Raw genomic sequence first — 16,834 nt, 5'->3', positions numbered from 1 at the left:
TAGCCTTGTACCCAAGAAGGCTAATGGTATTCTGGGGTGAGTTAAGAAGAGCGGAGCCAGTAGGTTGAGGGAAGCGATCCTCCCCCTTTCTTCTGCCCTGGTGAGGTCACATCTGGAGTACTGTGTCCAGTTCTGGGCTTCTCAATTCAAAAAGAAAAGGGATCTCCAAGAAGAAGTCCAGCAGAGGGCCACAAGGATGATAAGTGGCCTGGAGTATCTCCCCTATGAGGTCTGTTCTGCTAGGGAAAAAGAAGACTGGGAGGGGAGCTGAGAAATATTCATGATTATCTAAAGAGAGATGGGAGGCAAATAGATGAGGCCAAGCTCTTCTCAGTGGTGCATAGCAATATGACAAGGAACAATGGCCTAAAATTGAACATAGGAAGTTCTGTAGTAACGTGTGGAAGAGCTTTTCACAATAAGAAGAGCAATGGAGCACTGGAACAGATTGCCCAGAGAGATCGTGGAATCTCCTTCTATGGAGATATTCAAGACCCATCTGGATACTTATCTATACAACTTATTATGCAGTACCTTCTTCAGCATGGGGATTGAATTCAATATCTATTGAGGTCCTTTCCAACCCCCGTGGTTGTGTGTAATTCCAAATCCAGAAAATACCATTTCAGTGTTGTCAGCACTACTGCTAACATAACTGTACCACATAAATACTAAATATCCCAGAAACTCTTATTTTTTCGAAACTGTATTTTGTGATGTGAACTTCCCTCCTAAGTCTCCCATAGTGTTTTTTCAGTTGTTTTTTTTTTTCTTACACACATCAGAAAAACTATCTTCAGAACAGTACAAATGCATTTAACCATTTCGCATACCCTATTTTACAATTCAGCTGAACATCTTTCATATACACCTATTCAAGAGAAATATAAATATGTAGCCCCAGTGATTATCAGTCAGTCTTAATTTTTTCAGTCAGAGAAGAGAGAGCTCCAAGAACACCTTGTACCAGCCATCTGGTACCTAAGGGGGGCCTACAGGAAAGCTAGAAAGAAATTCTTTTTGCAGAGTGTAGCAACAGGACAAGGGTTAAGGACAAGCTTAACACTAAAAGATGGTTGATTTAGATTAGATATTAGAAATAAATCCTTCACGATGAGGGTAGTGAGACCCAGAGAATCTGTGGATGTCTGGAGGTGTTCAAAGCCAGGTTGGATGGAGCCCTGGGTAGCCCGATCTAATGGATGGCAATCAACAGCATAAGGATTGCAACTAGATGATTTTTAAGGCTCCTTCTAAACCAAAGCATTCTATGATTATATGCTGGCCTGAAATAACGATTTCAGTAACAACAAACTGACATACTAAATAGGTGAAGGGGCATAAATTATTTGGTATGGCAAACAAACACGCTCAGATTTTGTTCACTAAGTGAAGAATCAACTTTTAAAAGTAGCGCTGTAGAACTGAAGGCACATGTAAGCACAACAGCTTTAACAGATGAATGAGTCATTGCACTGTTCCCACTCCAGAGCATCAGCAGTAGTAGAACCAATGTCTTCAAATAATATTTACTAATAATCGTAACACCAAATCTAACAAATTATCTGGTATTTCTGTTAGCAAATGTTTTAAAGAAAGAATTACTTAAGACACAATCTCCACATCAGGAGCTTTTGCATATCATCACAGACCCACAGAATTTCTATGATTGTGACAAAATACTAGTTTGCATTGTCAAAACTAGGAATAGAAAGACACCTAATTTTAATCGATTCTTTGCTCTTAAAACACAAAGAAATACTGCTGAAATAATACAGCTCCATTTATGACATTTAAAAATGGCTTCCTTGTTTTCTTTTAAATAGTGTATCACTTGAATCTCTCTGAAACAGAAGACAGAAAGCCATGAAGAAAGGTCACAGGAACTACAAAAATTCCATATGATTTATTTATATGAGGAACATATTTTCATCCATCAACAAGAAGTTTCCAGAGTAAGTATTTCCTAAGAGCTAGGGATTTCAGCTATGCAAGATCAAAATTAGATTGTCATCATGGCTTTGTATTTAAATTGTTCACATTCTTGCTGTATTTGTTTTTTACAGATGCAATATGTCTTCAGTATGTCTGCTTAAGTTACCTACACTTTTAAGATATCGTTAGAAAAAAGAACTGTATTTAATTATCATAATTGCTGATGACAGCATGTTGTTCTCATATTAATACAAGAAACCTACTGTGGCTCTGCAAACAAATATAAGTCTTTGAAATATATTACTGTTGTTTTAAAGGAAGACGTATCTTAAGAAGCACATATCATGAAAAGGTGCCAATATTTTAAATTTTAAAAGTTATTCAACTTTCAAATGCACAGATTAACCAAAGCCAAAAGTGTCAAATCTACAGACTTAAACACACCTGGAAACAATATTATTTAACACTAAGTGGTAGAACACCTTCTCTAGAGAGGCTGCTGGATCATCTTTCTTGAAACTAGTCAAGAGTTGTCTAGACACAGTCCTAGAAAACTGGCTCTAAGTGGATCTGCCAGAAAAAGGGAGTTGGACCAGATAACCTCCAGAGGTCCTTTCCTGGCTTAGCTATTCTGCAATTTGCTGATTATTCCACTAGGAAATAATATCTGCTCCTTGCTGAAACTCTTGGGTTCACCAGTAATTTGGGCAGAATAACTGCAAACCATAAAAGTGAGTCCCAACTTTACACAAAAATACATGTAAATGGTGTATTTACCTTTTGAAAAGTTCCCACCCCCTTCCTCACAGAAGTATTGCACCAATTATATTGTAATAACCACCCTCTTCGAAGCACCCACAGAGCAAAATTTCACTTGGCCTGGTTAACAGTGAAGATGAACATCTGTGAGCAATTGAAGTCAAGCTAATGGCTCTATGACTTAACTACAGCTACTAAAGACTGCATTAGGGAGGCCCACCATGCATGTCCTATAAAGGTTTCCATCAGATCTTGGGATTAGAAAAACAATCAAGATCCTATTATGAAAAGCATACGTTACACAACTAGCTTTTCATCCATTCTCCTGCATTAGCTTGATTCTTAAACTATGTAGCAATGACTTACATTCACAGCAGCGATATGTAGTCATCTCTGCCAATCCATGAAGAGATGCCAAATACAAAAAGACTTAACACAGAAGGAAACTATTGATAAAAGAATACAATAAATTCTTCAAAAACATGCTATATTTTCTATAGCTTTTTTTCCACCTCATAAAGAAATATTGCATTAAATGCACAAAGGTGAGGAAGGGAAAAAAAAATAAACACAGTCAAAACATCATACTTAACACAGACTGGATTGGTGATATTTACCATTCCTTTCCTCACCAATTAGATGGACAAGTGTGTGTTTTAAAATGTGTAAATGGTCTTTGAGCACCACAGCAGAGAATATCAAACTTTATCTATTTATTTTTTAAAATCCAACAAACAGACTAGCTCCTGCTTTGCAAGTATACTCTTCAAACTAAAAGGCAGTACAAACTAATCATGGTGGTTAAACAAAATAAATAGTTAGACTCTATAATATATTCAGTTGAAAGTAAGTGTACTTAAATATTATCCATACTGAACTATTAATGAATTGCAATGACAACTGGAGTATGTCCCAAAGGACGCACTCTCCAACAGCAGCTCACTTGAGTCCTCAGCCAGCCTTTTGCTTTGTGACACAACCACCAAACAAGAAAAATCAGACTAGTGAAATCAGACAAACAAATAAAAAAATAAAACACTTTCACTTGGCTCATACTTTTTCATACTTTTTCATACTTAGAAGGAGACAGGATCAAAAATGGCTGTCACTAAAGACAGTTATTGCTCTACTGGACCACAAAATTCTGCTAGCCACAGTGACTGGAAATTTCTTTCTGCATTCCCCATCAGAAGCACTGAAAAGCATGTATGATAATAGCTTCAGTTTATCACCACAATCCTGGCAGTTATGCAAGCTGTAACAGCAAGAGAAAAAGAAAATAGGAAGACTGTCAAGCTGCTTATGTGCTCCACAAGAAACTTAAAGATACTGCAATTTCTCTCTCTACTCCCACAGAATAAAGACTCAGCAATTAATTTTCCAGAACACAACAAGCCAACTCTCCATTATAAATAAGCTTTCTTGGCCTTGTTTATATCTGTTAACCCTCTTTTACAAGTATTCAGACGCATATCCTTACCACTTACTGCTCATGAGACCTGAAGAACTAAACAGAAATCATTCTGCCACAGAACTCCAGTCTGCTCCCAATCTCCTTTCCCATCACTGAACCACTCCAAGAATCTTCAGGGCTACTTCCCTACCACAACTATTTCTTGTAGGAAACTGTTGGAAAACAAAGGATACCTTACTGGGGAAGGAAGTGAAAAACACTTTTGTATATCACAAACTAAAGCAGAAAATGTTTTAAGGAGTCTTTTCTTAAATAATCTCCAAGCAAATAGCTGCATTTTCCCCAGAAATCTGAACGATTATAGTGTTTCTTTCTTAATGGCTATCAAAAATTTAGAAAAGAGGCACAAGATTTTTACAACATTGAGGTTCCCTGAAATTTTTCTTAAGTAGGATTGATTTTTTAATGCTTGTGAACATATTCCTATTTTAATATTGTTATATTTGAACCTGCCACCTGTCTATATTAGACAGCTTCTAAATAATAGAGAATTTAGCCATCTTCATAGGTTGACAAAGACCTAGAAGTATATAATATGCTGATGATCAACATGTGAAAGCTGTTAAAAGAGCTAGAAATAGAACTGAAAAGCCTGGGCACAAACAGATGATGGCACTTTGTTCTGTGGTCTTTTGTTTGTTTGTTTCTTGGTTGTTTCATTTTTATATAGAAACAGGACCTTATCCTTCATTCCTCTAAATGAAGAGGTATAAATCCAAAAAGGTTGATCATGTCTGCTGTAGTTCAGTAGACCACCCTATTCTAGGATCCATTTAATTCTAAGGCCCTTTTGACAATCTTGGTCAAGATGTTCCTGAGATTTCTGTAGCCAATGGAGATAAGTTGGAGGTTCCATTTACTACCAGGGAGTAATGTTAACAGACATGCAGTCATCCTTCGTTTCACAGGCCAAATAATTAAGTAGCAATTCCCTTCAAATTTAAGTACAGGCAAAGTGGCATGAATCCAGAACAAGGTTCAAATTTCATGACTCAATTCATGGCAAGATATCTGTTTTACTACAACACTTTACAATTTACTAAAATTTGGTCACCACTACAATTCAGCATCTAAACTGCATTCACGTTACAAAAGCACCCAACAAAACACCTAAATAGGATGTATTTGAGAATTGTCCCCTTGACAATTAACACATAAGATGTCAGTTCAGTCAAATATCTTTACAGTAAGATGAAATATCTGACATTCACTGCTACCATACAGGTGGGTTTACCTCAAGATCAACAAGGATAGCACCAGACTATACTGCAATAGCAAATACTGTATCACTATAAAAGCATTAGGGGGAACAAAAATTGTATAAGCTACCAGATGAAACCCTACAAACATCTCAGTAATGCCTAAGATGCTTGTAGTGCCCATCCACACCATCACTACTCCATCTGCCAGTATTTCATGATGCACTGGAATTATCTACAGACTTTCAAAATGCATTCAAGGTGTTACATGTGCTATGTAGAAATGTTCGTGAGTGCAATTGCACCATATTATGCACATCTGTCAAGAAAAGAAGAAAAAAAACTTCATTGAAAATAAGCAGATGGTCATCCTTGCTGAAGGCAGTTAACATGTTACCTGCTTTCTGGGAAACCATTTTCTAAATGTTTATAAATTAAAAAAAAAAAATCTATGTTCACTCAAGTTCTGTATTCTCATTTTTTGGTTTTTTTTTTTTTTTTTTTTTTTTTTTTTTTTGTTAATAATAATGAAAACATTATTTTTATTGTTAATGGTGTGAAACAGCTAGTTGCAATGCTTCTGCATCCTGAGTTTCAGACCTACTTCACGGAATAGAAACTCACATTTTAATGTCACTATTGAAAGTATTGAAGTAATAATTGAAAGAGAAACTTAACACAGCAGCTGCTGTGATGTGATGAAGAAATATTGGCTCATAGGTGATACACGTTTTCCTCCAACCAAAACACAGAGCAACATTTTTTTCATACTAATGAATCTCCTGCTGGTTCATGACATTATTTGACTTTTGAAAAAGACAGAATGGTTCACAAGTTTTCACTCTTAGACTTTCACAAGGGTTGAGCTTCACGCTTACTGTGAAGATATCCAAGTCTCCTGAAGCAATTTTGGTCTGACCTTCTATTATGAATTCAAATCTGAGTGCTAGCACCTCAAACTATCAAAATGGACTTTCTAAGAAGTTGAAGACATCACTTAACTGAAGCAGTGATCCTAACATTCTCAGACACTTTCAGAGCTTCTCATCACAAAAAGATCACTAAGGTCCTATTTTGACCATTAAGGTCCTACAATGGGCTTGTTTCAAAAATCACTATAAAGACTTCAAAGTCACACACTTAACAATGATAAAGATGACTACAGTAAGGTTTAAAATAGGTCATTTATGAAATCTAGCTACATAAACAAACTAGTAAAAATATTAATGACTATTTTTAGATACCCATCTATCTCAATTGGTATTAATTCAATAATACCAAGAATCTATGACACAAAATCGCAACTGATAGAGGGGAAATATCTCTGGAAATCCCAACATCCATGTCCTACTTTTGTTTGGCAGAAGTTGTCTTAAATTAACTTACTTTCAAGATCCCCCAAAAAGTACTAAAAGCAAACAACTTTAAAAATATTTACCGGGAAGCTAGTCTTCACACTGAAAAAAAAATAAAGACCATATTGCTAGGAACTAGATTTCCAAACAACATTAATCTTGAGAGTAAATTCAAAAATCTTCAAATTATTATTTACTTTGCCATGAAATTTTGAGCAAATTCAACTTAATGCCCTATATGTAAAAGCTTTCATATGCCAGAACCACACTCTACTACCCAGATATGAAAGAAAAAAGCAATGTCATTAGTTTCAATCACTCGATTTCTCATACCTCAAGTAGCAAATATTAAAGCTTCGACCAAAAGCTAGTTGCAGTTAATAGAAGGCTTTATGCTACCTTCATAGTAGTCTGGTGGTTTTTGTTGTTGCTATTAACTGAAAAGTTGTTAACTGTCACTGCAATTGGAAGTAGCAGAAACATACCTTCATTTCACTTTTTAATATAAATAAACATAAGTATTAGTTTCCCTGGAAAATCTTTTTGCTTGCATTTTTCTGCTCTTGGATTCGATGTACCAATGAAGACAACCATCTTGGCAGATACACAATAACCAAATGTGAGATGTGTATCACTCAGTGTTACACGATGTGTTAAGTGCCACCCCTATCCTGAACATTCCTTCTCAGAAAGTCAGAGTATCTGAAGAAGGACTAGGTCTTTCCAGTCTTTCCTGTTTTAACATTTACCAAACCAAAAAGTTATGTTCGTCACAATCCAACAGTTTTGAAAAGAATACCACTTTCTCAGTTAGGAATAGTAAACAAAATAAACTGAGTAGATATCCTCCCTTTCCATCCTGAAGGGAACAATAAATATTAAAAAGGACATTTGATCCTCCAGAGATAAAAACCTCCATGAAATTTAATACCTAAAGATTATTCTGTTCTTGCCCCAGAGAACTTTATCTTCAAGCAAATGCACATAATTTCAAATTGCTCTTCAGTTACACTAATAAAGACCAACAAAGAAGTACTTAATCAAGGCACTAGTGGGATGCTAAGAAATCTCACAAAACTCACAAATCATCAGTTGTAACTAGCTACACTTCTAACTAGTACAACATGCAATTCCATTCAGATATAGTTGCACAGGGGCTGAAGCACAGTCGGAAGGTGGCTTATCAACAGCAAGAAAGAAAAAGCACAAAGTCATCCAAACATTTTCTGGTCTTTTTTATTATTCCTAACTAAATGGTTACTGCAGCATCAAATGGTTTTCATTTGTCCATCAACCTGTAAATAAAATATTTCAGCAAGTAACTATTTACAAAGGTAGCAGTAACACCATGTATGATCCCTCAATCCCACCCCAATCTTCTGCAGCCTTTTGAATGGACAGCTCAGGGGCAGACAAGTACCACTATGCTACATTTTATTTAAACACAAATCTTACTGTTTTTAGAACCGTTTTTAAAATCATTTGACTCAATCAATTCCTTCAGGTTCCATGTTTTCCCAAAGACCAAAGAAAAGCATAACACAAACAATTCAGGCTGGATGGGGCAAGCTGATGTATCTGCAGGTGTCCCTGCAGAGAGGTTGGGCAAGATGACCTTTGAAGGTCCCTTCCAACTAAAAGGATTCTATGATTCATGAATTCCATCTCAACATGATGTCTTAAAGATGCCAACTCACAATACTGGTCTTGGAGAAAGAGCTTGCTCAAGACAGGTCACGTCACCTGAATAGACCACTATTCTACACCACTAGAAATGCATGCAGTAAACTTCCTTACAGAAAATCATTTCACAATGTTGAAGAACTCAAAAATCACATACCAAGAAAAAAAAATCACAGAATCACAGAATCAACAAGGTTGGAAAAGACCTTCAAGATCATCCAGTCCAACCATCCACCTATCACCAATAGTTCTCACTAAACCATGTCCCTCAACACAAAATCCAAACGTTCCTTGAACACCTCCAGGGTTGGTGACTCCACCACCTCCCTGGGCAGCCCATTCCAGTGCTTGACCACTCTTTGAGAGAAGTAGTATTTCCTAACGTCCAGCCTAAATCTCCTCTGGTGCAGCTTGAAGCCATTCCTCTAGTCCTATCACTAGTTACATGAGAGAAGAGGCCGACCCCCAGCTCACTGCAACCTCCCTTCAGATAGTTATAGAGAGCAATAAGGTCTCCTCCAAGCCTCCTCTTCTCCAGACTGAACAATCCCAGCTCCTTCAGCCACTCCTCATAAGACCAGCTTTTAAATGCTCCTTTAAGGTTCATTTTCAGTTGAGCTTTGAAAAGATTCTGCTATTTAGCTTTCTTTCTTAAGGTGCCCTCTCTGAAAGTATATTTTTTTTTAATGCAGTCGGACCACAAGTTCAGGCCTTAAAGTTCCTTCATCCAATACTCATCAACTTAATTATTTTTAATATATTTGGTACAGCTGACTACACACAAACTTGGCTGGTTGCTATGACTGCCTCCCACAGTCTCTGGAATAACCATTTACTTGGACTGTTTTACTTTTTACTTTCTGCATTCCTGGTCTCAATTTTCAACTTAAGACTACTCCCAGCATGATTCAAATTATAATATAAAGTTCGTGTTCAGATCAACTTCAGTAAACATGAACAACTTAGGCTCAAACATTCAGGAAGTCATAAAATTTGGTATGCAGGAATCTTTTCAAGGCTTTCAAAACTAGGTTACAACAAGATATTATGGAACGGTTTTAGAACAGCTCATAAAAATCTTATTTTCTGGTTTGCTGTCAATGGGGTCATATTAGTGTCATCAATAAATACATGTATTTCCCTTTTATTTTCTGACTTACAGAAACAGATAAATCTCATTTAATCATCAGCAATGAGACATCTGGAAACTCATATGGCTTTCCAACCAACTTAAAAACCTATAGGAGCTAGAAAGCTCCCATAATCCACCTATACCATCCCTTCTAAAAACCTTGTTCTAGCTCAAATATTTTATTAATTTAAAATCAACTGCAGAAACATTATGAAAAGGCAAGTAAGCCATGGCCTATTAACACATATTCAGCAAACATCTGTAATAAAAGCACATGTATTATTGTTGTTTTTTCAGCTGAGAACAAACAAGATAAGAACAGTTGCTCTTGATACATAACCAAAGGAATCAGGGGAATGAATTGTCCCACACCTCTATGGGAACAGATATTTTGGGTAAGTCCCTAAAGTAAAAAAAAATAATAAAAAATAAAAAAAAAAAGAGAGAGAGATAAACAAAGGTACAGGAATTCATAGACTTGAGTTAATACTCATCTAGGGATATTTTTGCCACTCCATCACTGGATTTAAGCTGAGACTGTGTTTAACAAAATGTGCATTCAGCTCTTAGTATTCTTTCACATGTCATTCTACTGCATTGAATCTATTTATAGCTCTGCTAAGACTGTAACAACACTGTGCTCTCTTACAAGGTTCTCAATGATGTTAATGGTTTTGGTTTTTTTTGTTTGGTTTTTATAAATAAGTTTGGTTTGCTGTAATGTGGGTTGATATTTTTTTTTTTCAATAAATGCATGGATAATCCTCTAAGGCAGATGTCAAGCCTAAGTTTTTGCACCATGCCATACAACACCATACAACATCCAAATAACCATCATTCTTCCATGCCTAACCACTGAAAACCAAGAAGCTTCAAGAACCTTGAAAATGAGTATCTTTTCAGGTATCAGTGAGGACTAAATGTGCTTTCAGTTCAAAGTGTTCATCCAGAAAGAAAAAAATTAAAACGGGGGGGGGGAGGAGGGAGTGAAATTAGGCTCAAAGAACTACAGCAGAAAAGAAAGATTATAAGGATGGAACAGAAGTACAAAAGCAGGTGCTTCAAACAAGTTTAGAATAGCCCTGAAAACCCCTGTACCTTCATTTGCGCATAGCACCAGGTTTTTATTTTGCTAAAGATCTCATACCTACACAAAGAATTACAAATGCTGGTAAATACAAAAACTTTCATCATACTATTTATCTTGCAATTATCATAGAATTACCAAATGCTACTAAAAGCATCACAGTAGACAGTGTGCTATATGAGCTGGCAGCTGTTGGTAAGCATACATCAGTATCTCGTAACTGACAACCACCTTCCCATATTCAAATGACTTGAATCATTTTCATTTTCTTTCACATTATTCAACAATTTTTCACAGCACAGTTATGCTTTCATATCTTCACATTTCACTGATAAGAAATTACTATTTGCCATTTTCTTCTTAAAAGAAGCAATTTCTCATTCTCAAAATAAAGTCCATGAACATTGGCAGTAAGTACAAAGACTAGTTACAGTATCCTTAAGTATCCTTAACTTCAAAAAAAAAAAAAAAAAAAAAAAAAGTTAGATTAAAAATTAATTCTGGGAGCAGTTTTTCCTAAGTGTGATGATGTCACTGTGGACTACTCACCTCCCACATGAGCCTGCAGTCTGTGTTCTCATCCAGTTCCTGAGGCATTCGCTTCTCCCCTGCAAAGGGGCCAAATTTTTCACCCTAAGAAATGATTATTAAAGAAAATGAATCAGTGGACGCACACACACAAAAAAATAAAATAAAATAAATAGCCAGTGAATTTCCAAGCTCCAGCAGAGGTCTCAATTTTAGCTTCAAGTGGAAAAGGGCAGTTTTCCTTTGGAAACCCACTATCTGACAGAAACACACTGTGAGTTCAACTTCAAGCTCATTCACACTTTTTACAGCTTGGTGAATCTCCTGAAACCATATTTCTTCTTCACACTTAATTTCCAATTTTGCAAATAGCATTTTTTCAGATATTAAATAAGGGTTATATTTACAAGTCAGATTTCTTCTAGGATTCTCAGGAATCACCTTGCAGTAGACATCCTACTAAATGCAAAGTATCTGACATCTGGTAAGCACAAAGCTTTCATTAGATTTATTTGCAGGATTATTTGCAACACTACTTTTTGAAGTGCCACAAATCAAATCACTAAATAGTTTTGAGGTTTTGAACACACAGAGGGATTTATTTTTAAAAGTAGGAGTATGCACACTTCTGTGAATTAATTCAAGCCTTCAAAAACAGAATTAAAATATTCTAACACCTGCTAGCGCTAACACATACTGTGAAAACATCCACTGATATGTCCTTCCAAATGTCTTGGGGTTTGGTGTTCAGTGTTTTGGTTTTTTTCTTTTTTCCTTTCCAGATGTCATGTCAGCAGCAGGGTAAATTCTATACCCAGGGCTTATATAGGTCTAACGTTTTTTTTTCCACTCGTTCTTATTTGCAATCATAAACCATACAAACTGGAATGCAGAATACTACTTTCCTTTAGGCAGTATTGAAATAGAAAGGCTCTAATATACTTTAAGGCATTACAAGTTATAACTACACAATAAGAAACAAATTTGTTTCATCTTTACAACATTTTGGCTAATAAAAGGATCGGTCTTCTCTGAAAATATCCTCCCGCAGGCACATTCCACAATCCTAGGAACAGTCTGCTGCACATTTGCCCTCTTCCTTCCTTGCCAGTGCATACAGTGTCAATGAAGAAGTGGCATGGAAGACCTACAGGATAATTCCTCCTAGAAACAACCAATTAAATTTAAAATAATAATAATAATAATAATCTGAGGAGGTAACAAAGAAAAACAAAATAGGCATTGAATACTAATGACACAGAATTGAGAAGCAATAGTTTGAAATGTGCTCAACAAAGATATCATTAGAAAGACCAGCAAATAAAGGAGCTAAAAAGACAAGAGCACCAGAGAACAATTGGAGCCCAAATCATGAATGGGGACGCAAACATGGGCAGGGTTAGCAAATATTAGCAGGGATAGCAAATATTGGCACTGCGAGGCTTCAGCTCCTTCACTTCCCTGTGTTTTCCATTCCAGCTAATCATAAGAAGTCAATGGTCTCTCCTGTCAGCTCACAAATCCTAGGATTTAACGTTCAAACTGATATTCCCTTCTTCTTTCACTCTATTTGCAATGAAGGTGAAATTTGGTCACTACAATTACCTGTGCACAGACACCAATGTCCTCATCTTCTCCTGAATGCCCTCCAGAAGCACAGCACTGTCTAACAGAGGCCATGCAGATGTTACAAGGGGGGCAATTTGCTGTGTTGTTCACTTAGGTTAAGGAAGAAGTCAAGATGAGAGCAGAGTAATTCTGTTCTAGAGCTGTATGGTCCTTTCTAGGGTCAGTGAAGATAAGGTAGGCCCTTCTGGAGAAGATACCTCATGCCAAGCTGAACTTGCTTTTCCCACTTTTTTACAAAGCATCAAGTAGTTTTAGTGCAGAAAGGAAAATAGCTCACTACAACTGCTGAGCTCTGAAGAAGGGCAAAATTGCATCTGCAGAATCTCCGGTTACTTGTAGCAATTATCAAGATGAAAAGAACTATTGTTTGACTATAATATGGATTACTTCTCTTCTATGGAAAGAAAAAGATAAATTCTCCATAAATTTAATACAGAAATAATTTAAGCACATAATGAATACAGAACTTTCAATAACTGGTCTCCCAGACTCACTTCAGCAGCAGAATAACACTTCAGTGAGCAGAAAGTGATGAATTAATTCCTTAGCTACTTTGGAAGTTTCCACAACCCTCACCTCAGTAATACTTTCATCCTCATAACCGAAAAGATGCCTAGCTACCAGATAAAGCACCTACAGGATTAATTTTACCCATCGCTGAACCCTGCATCGCCTCTGGGGTGAAACACAGCAACAGCTTAGTAGTGCATGCTGACTGAAAACATGAAACACCATATGTCATTCCTAGCTCAACTACTCCAAGGTAATAAACCTCTACTGCAATATGTTTGAGCCCTTCTGGAAGCTCAGAACAATAGAGAAAGCAAAAGGCAAGATGCCCACCTCTAATATAAAGAGAACATAACGTGAACTGGAGATGATTCAAACTTCCAAGTGCTTTTTACAGCTCCTCAAACTTGGACAGAAAGCAGAAATTAGAAACACAAAACCTGGGATCTAACAACACAAAGGCCCATGGGGATAAGCACCATTATTAATTCAGCCTTAAAGATGATCTTTTTTTCCAATACATCAATTAGTCCTAGCCAATAAGCGCACTGTCATACTGAACATATAGATCAGAAACATAGTAAGACTTCCTCACAGATCAATAAAGCAGTCTGAAGTTATGAAAGGCACATCATTCAAAAAAAGCTGCTTTTCAGAACGTGACAAATCTTGTTCCGATCTCAGCAGAACACTGAGAAATGCAATAGCTCTCATTATTATACCAGGGGTCTTATCATACTGGTGCTGCAACCAAACTCCAGATGCTGGAGAAAAAAAAATTACAAGAAAATGACAGCTTTTATAAAGGTCACAAAACAAACCAAACAGATTTCACTTTTACACCTTCAGACAAAAAAAAAAAAAATTTAAAAATTGGAAACATAGCATAATGCCTGAAGGCACAAAGGCAGATGGTAGGTAACAGCAGTTCAAAACATACCATTTCCAAAATTTTGCAAACACTTTAATATTCAGAGCATTCTTCATGAGTATTTAACATTTGGACAGTTGTTACTGCAATTTCTGATATAAGATCATCTGAAGTGTGTTTGACTTTCAAATACAGCTGTGTATTATATCCTATTCATGGGAAATAAAAGAATCACAGAATCACAAAATCACAGAATTGTAGGGGTTGGAAGGGACCTCCAGAGATCATCGAGTCCAACCCCCCTGCCAAAGCAGGTTCCCTACACCAGGTCGCACAGGTAGGCATCCAGGCAGGTCTTGAACATCTCCAGAGAAGGAGACTCCACCACCTCCCTGGGCAGCCTGTTCCAGTGCTCCGTCACCCTCACTGTAAAGAAGTTCTTGCGCATGTTTGTGCGGAACTTCCTATGCTCCAGTTTCTGGCCGTTTCCCCTTGTCCTGTCTCCACTCACCACTGAAAAGAGTCCGGCCTCGCCATTCTGCCCCCCATACCTTAGATATTTATAGACCTGGATCAGGTTCCCTCTCAGTCTCCTTTTCTCAAGGCTGAACAGACCCAGTTCACTCAGCCTTTCCTCATAGGGGAGATGCTCCAGGCCCAGAATTACAGAATTACAGAATGGCCCAGGTTGGAAGAGACTTCAAGGATCATGAATCTCCGACCTCCCCGCCACAGGCAGGGCCACCAACCTCCACATTTAATACCAGACCAGGCTGCTCAGGGCCCCATCCAATCTGGCCTTGAACTTCTCCAAGGGACGGGGCATCCACAACCTCTCTGGGCAGCCTGTTCCAGCACCTCACCACTCTCTCTGTAAAGAACTTTCCCCTGACATCCAACCAAAATCTTCCCTCCCTCAACTTAAAACCACTTTCCCTTGTCCCTCCATTATCTACCCTTGTAAAGAGCTGACTCCCTTCCTGCTTATAAGCTCCCTTTAGGCACTGAAAGGCTGCAATGAGGTCACTCCACAGCCTTCTTTTATCCAGGCTGGGGTGCAGCTCAAGAACACAGATTTTATTTTTCAATCAGCGTCATATTCAGCAACTACTCTCAGTCTCAGAGTTCCGAAGAATTAATTACCAATTAATTACTTGTTTGACAGCTGTTAACTACTCTGTATCAAAGCCATGAAGCATAGTACTGCTGCCTCACTCATGACTGGGCAGGGGGAAAGTTGAAAGCACTTCAGATGTGATTTTTTTTCCATGGGAAAAAAGTAACACATAGCCTGGTAATATCCAGTGTATTATTTGTGCTTTTTATACATCTACTGTTCTCTGAACAGCTGAGGCCACACATTGTGCTTAGCTCTTTAACCATTTTTAGGAATTCTTGTTCTAAACAACGCCCAGTTTTCATAGGGCGACTCAGAAGCTGATTCCTCATCTTGCTGAGAAGCAAAGTCAGGCACATAGTTCTGACCAGGGCTTTGCATACCACATCTGTTGGTGCTAAAAGCACAGAGGATTCAATGCCAAACAAAAACCAAATCCACAATAAGCACTTCACAACATGCTCCTAAAACTCTGAAAGATCTTACAGTCAGTGTCTCTGCCTTTCCTTTCTGCTTTTCACATGCAGTACACGTCCCACTGGCAACTTGTGGGTTTTGCTAGGACGTCCTGAACAAGGAGCTCACACTGACACAGCTGTGCAGGCAGAGCTCTGACAGCATATACCTGCTCTGTAAAAAAAAAAAAAAAAAACAATTCAGAAACGATATGGAGCAGTTCTAGCAAGAAAAAAGATCTATTTTTCCTAGCATGCAGATCTAAGGGCTTGATTTAGAACAGTATAAAGGAAGAGGATTCAGACTTTCAGCTGATACTGACACGCAGATATTAATTTTGGTCACTTTCACTCTCAAGTTCATTCCATTTCAGAGTCCAGGGATGCATGTGTGATAGCAGTCTACAACTTTCCTTCATGTGTGAATTCCCAAAGGTTTAATATGAGCGTTCAGACCGTCAGTGGAAAAAAAAGCCATTAAGCCAACTGATAAAAACCTCGATCCCCTTCTCCTCCTTTTATCCCTAAAGGAGGCCTCAGAGATGAGGCACATCTACCCTACGGTGTTTATGCCCGGTGGACACTGCAACACCTGGCAGTCCTCCCAACCAAGTCAGCACCAAAACCTGGCCAAAGATGTAAAGCAAGACATTTACAGTAAGTAGAAGTGCACAGAAATGCAGGGTTCACAACTTCAGGTATGCCTCTAGCGGTTGAAACAAGTTGTTAAACGTGTCAACTGAACAGTTTTAATAGGGACTCCAAACGATTAAGAGGTTTTCCCTTCAGTCATTGAGCACAAGGAGCCACGTCCTGTTTGGGACAGGAGGGATTTCGGGTAGCTGCAGTCAGGGGGATCACACCCTCCCCAGTTCTGGGGACGCGGCCCCGTAGTGAGGAATTAACCCTTAGCCCGCCGGGCTGCAGCGACTCGGATGAGGCAGGAGCCTGCGCACGACAGACGGGCACGTCCGTCCCCGGGAGGACTAGGCGAACCCAGAAGCACGAAATAAAGTCGTGACAAGCTGGGAAAGCAGCAGCCCGCAGAGCACAACCGCCACAGGTAGCCGGGCCGGCCGTCCCGCTCCCCATTCCCGCCC

The 16,834-nt window shown here is 38.1% G+C and overlaps 1 protein-coding gene across 6 annotated transcripts in view; it reads right to left on the bottom strand.

Moving 5' to 3' along the window:
• PRDM5 (PR/SET domain 5) overlaps window positions 1-16,834 on the bottom strand; it is a 103,881-nt gene that overhangs the window by 67,770 nt on the left and 19,277 nt on the right. For all 6 annotated transcript variants that reach the window (XM_048942675.1, XM_048942676.1, XM_048942673.1 and 3 more), the window contains one exon: window positions 11,174-11,257. In XM_048942675.1, coding sequence (XP_048798632.1) covers window positions 11,174-11,221 — 48 coding nt within the window. In that variant the 5' untranslated portion in view covers window positions 11,222-11,257. The remainder of the gene's footprint in view (window positions 1-11,173; window positions 11,258-16,834) is intronic.

Source organism: Lagopus muta, chromosome 4 (genome assembly GCF_023343835.1).
Source record: "Lagopus muta isolate bLagMut1 chromosome 4, bLagMut1 primary, whole genome shotgun sequence".
Lineage (NCBI taxonomy): Eukaryota > Metazoa > Chordata > Aves > Galliformes > Phasianidae > Lagopus > Lagopus muta.
Note: the sequence above shows the minus strand (reverse complement) of the source record. Positions and strands in the feature narration are given on the sequence as shown.